The sequence below is a fragment of the Eurypyga helias genome, unplaced genomic scaffold (assembly GCF_000690775.1).
Source record: "Eurypyga helias isolate BGI_N326 unplaced genomic scaffold, ASM69077v1 scaffold5869, whole genome shotgun sequence".
NCBI classification, from domain to species: Eukaryota; Metazoa; Chordata; class Aves; order Eurypygiformes; family Eurypygidae; genus Eurypyga; species Eurypyga helias.
In genome coordinates, this window is record NW_010270046.1 from 1 (window position 1) to 3,358 (window position 3,358).

Below are 3,358 nucleotides of genomic sequence, written 5' to 3' on the forward strand. Positions count from 1 at the left end.
TGATGGGACAACAGGAAACAGCCTCGAGCTACACTGGGAAGGTTTAGATTGGATATTAGGATTTTACTTTTTTTTTAACACCAAAAGGGTTGTAAGGCATTGGAACAGGCTGCTGAGCGAGGTACTGGAGAGATTTAAAAGACATTTGGATGTGGTACTTCGAGACATCATTTAGTGGTAGACTTGGCATCTACAACCTCTTTAGGCATCCTGTCAACCAGCCACCCTCTGCAACAATCCAACTCACTTGTTCATAGCTGGTAAACCAGGTTATATGTTTTCCAAGAGCATTTTATACAGAAAACATGACAAGAATCAGAACAAACAGTACATTGCACAAGCCAACAGAAATATCCCCTTTCCCTGAAAAGCTCCAGGGACAAAATAAGGCATGTTCTTCCTTCTTCCAGGGAATACTCTTGGTACACATAGAAAGCACTTGTGTAGTAGATCTGATTTCAAGAGCACTTCCTAGGAACAGCAGTCTCAGAACCCACAAGGTAGGTTAAAACTGCCACTGCATTTTGCAAATGGAAAGAAAAAACCCAAACCAACCAAACAGAAAAGTCACACAGATGTTACTCGCCCCAAGTAGACCCTAGGGAGTTCAAGGTCTGGTCCCAGTAGAGATTTAGGAATTCCTAGATCTGACTCTGTAAACAGCAAGCACCTCCTTGCCTATTAATTCATGAACATGAGGCCATTTATCAGTCACTGCTCCTTTTCTGAAGACTCCCTGCCCTTGTGATTTGAGCCCCTGGATTTAAAAAGCAAGAGACTTCTGTCCCAGCTGGTGCTCCCAAAGCAACACACCAGCTCCATGGCACAGTCCTTTGTTAAGATCTGGGTTATGCTTTCCGCCATATCCCCGTTGATGGCAAGAGATCGGAAGTGATCAAAGTCATTCCTGCCCAGCTTCCGCAGGCGGCGTGCGGCTGCCCTGTAGCACTTCCATGGCTGAGGTTCAATCAACAGGTACTTGCAGAGAGAGGAGAGGAAGGACAGAAACTCCACCAGGCCACAATCCCCATGATTCAGGTGGATCCACATAGTCACAGACATGCAAAAACCAATGTCAAAGGTGGAGCGGCCGAAACGGCCCAGGTAGGAGCTCAGGAATGGCTCCCTGGCACTGGAGTCCATGATGTCCAGGTTGGCAAAGGATATGGAGGCAGGAAAGGGGCTGCACTGCTGAGCCCTCTTAATCAACACCGGATCAATATCACAGCACAGAAGGTTCAGATCCTTTCCAGCTGCAGGCTGGTCCAGGCTGCCTTCGCTCTCCTGAAGGCCAAGGAGATGCCTGTACAGAGCCACACTTAGCTCCTGCAGAAAGGAAAACAACAGGGGTTCACGGGGCCTGCGCTGCTTCATTATCACATCACCAAGCACACAGGATCCCACTCTCAGCAGCAAGGTACAAGTGCCAACTCAGAGCTTTCTCTCGACATAGTTCAGAACAATGAGCTCACTGACAATCTTCCTTTCTGTAGCAAAACGCATCACGGTACCCCTGACTACTAGAAAGTCAACCAGAGATTGGAACTAAACCTGTATCATCCAACAAAACTTGGGGGTTTGTTCCAAAAGCTATGGGAACAATGAGTTTTAGTAACAGGAATCTTGCTGGATATCCCTATCCCACGTGGGGATGAAGGCTTTGCTGGCTTCCCAAGATGAGCCCCGGAGGCCCCTAGTGACACCTAAGAGCTATTTATAATGCCTGACTTAGAGTAAAACATTGCTGCTGCTGCTAAAGTGAAAGCCATTCCCTGACCATAAGACAGTTAACATGTGGGCTTTCCTTCGAATTTCCTTCCACAGAGCATACCACCAAGTGGAAAACATTTAATCTTTCCGAGAAGGAGAACCAGTGTAGTTCCTGGATGACATGGGCTGAGCACACAGCCCAGGCAAGCGGGCAGACAGCGTCCTCTAGTGGCATCGCAAAAAAACAGAGAACGTTTTTACCTGACCTGTTCTACAAGTTCACCTGAAATAGGATCCAAATTGTCCTTTAGATAATGCCTTAGGCAGCCTTTCAAACCTTCTGGCAGGGGCTGGGAGAAGAGAAGCCATGGAAACAGTAATACTCTTGTCCCCAGCCAGAATGCAATTTCATTCTCCATGAATTTATTGATAAAGTTTCCATCTGAATTAAAAAGTATTTGAATACAGTTAAATAAAACCCTGCACCAGCATGCATCAGAGATGCACAGATACTTCTGCATTACAACACAGCAAAGCCGCACACCGAGGAAATCCATGAGAAAAAAGCAGAACCACGTAAAGAAAGAGAATGAACTTTCAAAGTGGGAAATTCTACAAGATTCACCAGCTTTGTCACAAGATCTTCAAGAGCATGTAACCAAGGATTTTAGTTTCAAGTATCTCATGGATAAATTACGTGATACTACACAATACACAATCGATTATGGTTTCTAGTGTCAGGCCTGTCCAGTTCCCCTGCCCTTAGGGCAGTCCTGTAGCATCTCTCCAGTGCTCGGGACATGCAGCCAGCCAGGATACTGCAGGCTTAGACCTCAGAGGAAAGAGGACAAAGCCACCAACACAAACCAACTCTCAGCTCCACCCCAACCTTCATCCTCATCTCACAGGAGACCCGCGGAGGGGGCTTCCTACACACGGGTGATCTTCTGACCCCCACTGGTCACATGCTGCACCCAAGTCCTGCTTTCCCACTGTGCCTTTTACATAGGTTCATCGCTGTCCAAGGCTAATACCCCTGCCCCAGCTGTTCCAGGGTGCTTCAGACCTCCAGGTCAGTGCTCCCTGCAGCCTTCCTCACTGCTCCCCCAGACTCCAGGCCACTGCCACCACCTAGTCTTCTCAGTCTGCCCCATTCCTTCCCAACATCCCATGGAAGCACCTCCCCCAACCTTCCCAATCTTCCCTCCAACACCCCAGGTCACTGACTGTCCCCCCCAGCCTCTCCACTCTGCACCAAAACCCCCAACACTCCACACCACTGCCTCCCCACCGTTCCACTCTGCCCCACTGTCCCAACAATCCAAGCTCCTGCCTCTCCCAGTCTCCTTGGTTTGCCTCACTACCTCGGGTTACTGCTTTCCCAGTTTACCCCACTGGCCCCCTCCCAGACCGTTGTGCCTCCAACTCTTCTCAGTCTGCTCCACCACTGCCTCATTCCCACTCCTGTCTGCATGCTGGACTGTCCCCAAGACAAGTGCCTCCTCAGTCTGCCCCACTCCCCCCCAGGATCACAGACCGGTTTGCCCGAGCTTCCTCACAGCCTTCCAAAACCCCAGACCGGTACCTCCCCCCAAAGTCCTTCCAGTCCTCGCCACAGCCCAGACCACCACCCCAGCGCTTCCTCTCA

The 3,358-nt window shown here is 49.5% G+C and overlaps 1 protein-coding gene across 1 annotated transcript in view; it reads right to left on the reverse strand.

Moving 5' to 3' along the window:
• Positions 1-711: 711 nt before the first annotated feature.
• Positions 712-3,358, reverse strand: part of BCDIN3D (BCDIN3 domain containing) — a 2,912-nt gene continuing 265 nt past the window's right edge. The window contains exons 2-3 of the mRNA XM_010158293.1: positions 1,381-1,404; positions 712-1,323 (exon numbers count right to left, since the gene is read on the reverse strand). Coding sequence (XP_010156595.1) covers positions 712-1,323; positions 1,381-1,404 — 636 coding nt within the window. The remainder of the gene's footprint in view (positions 1,324-1,380; positions 1,405-3,358) is intronic.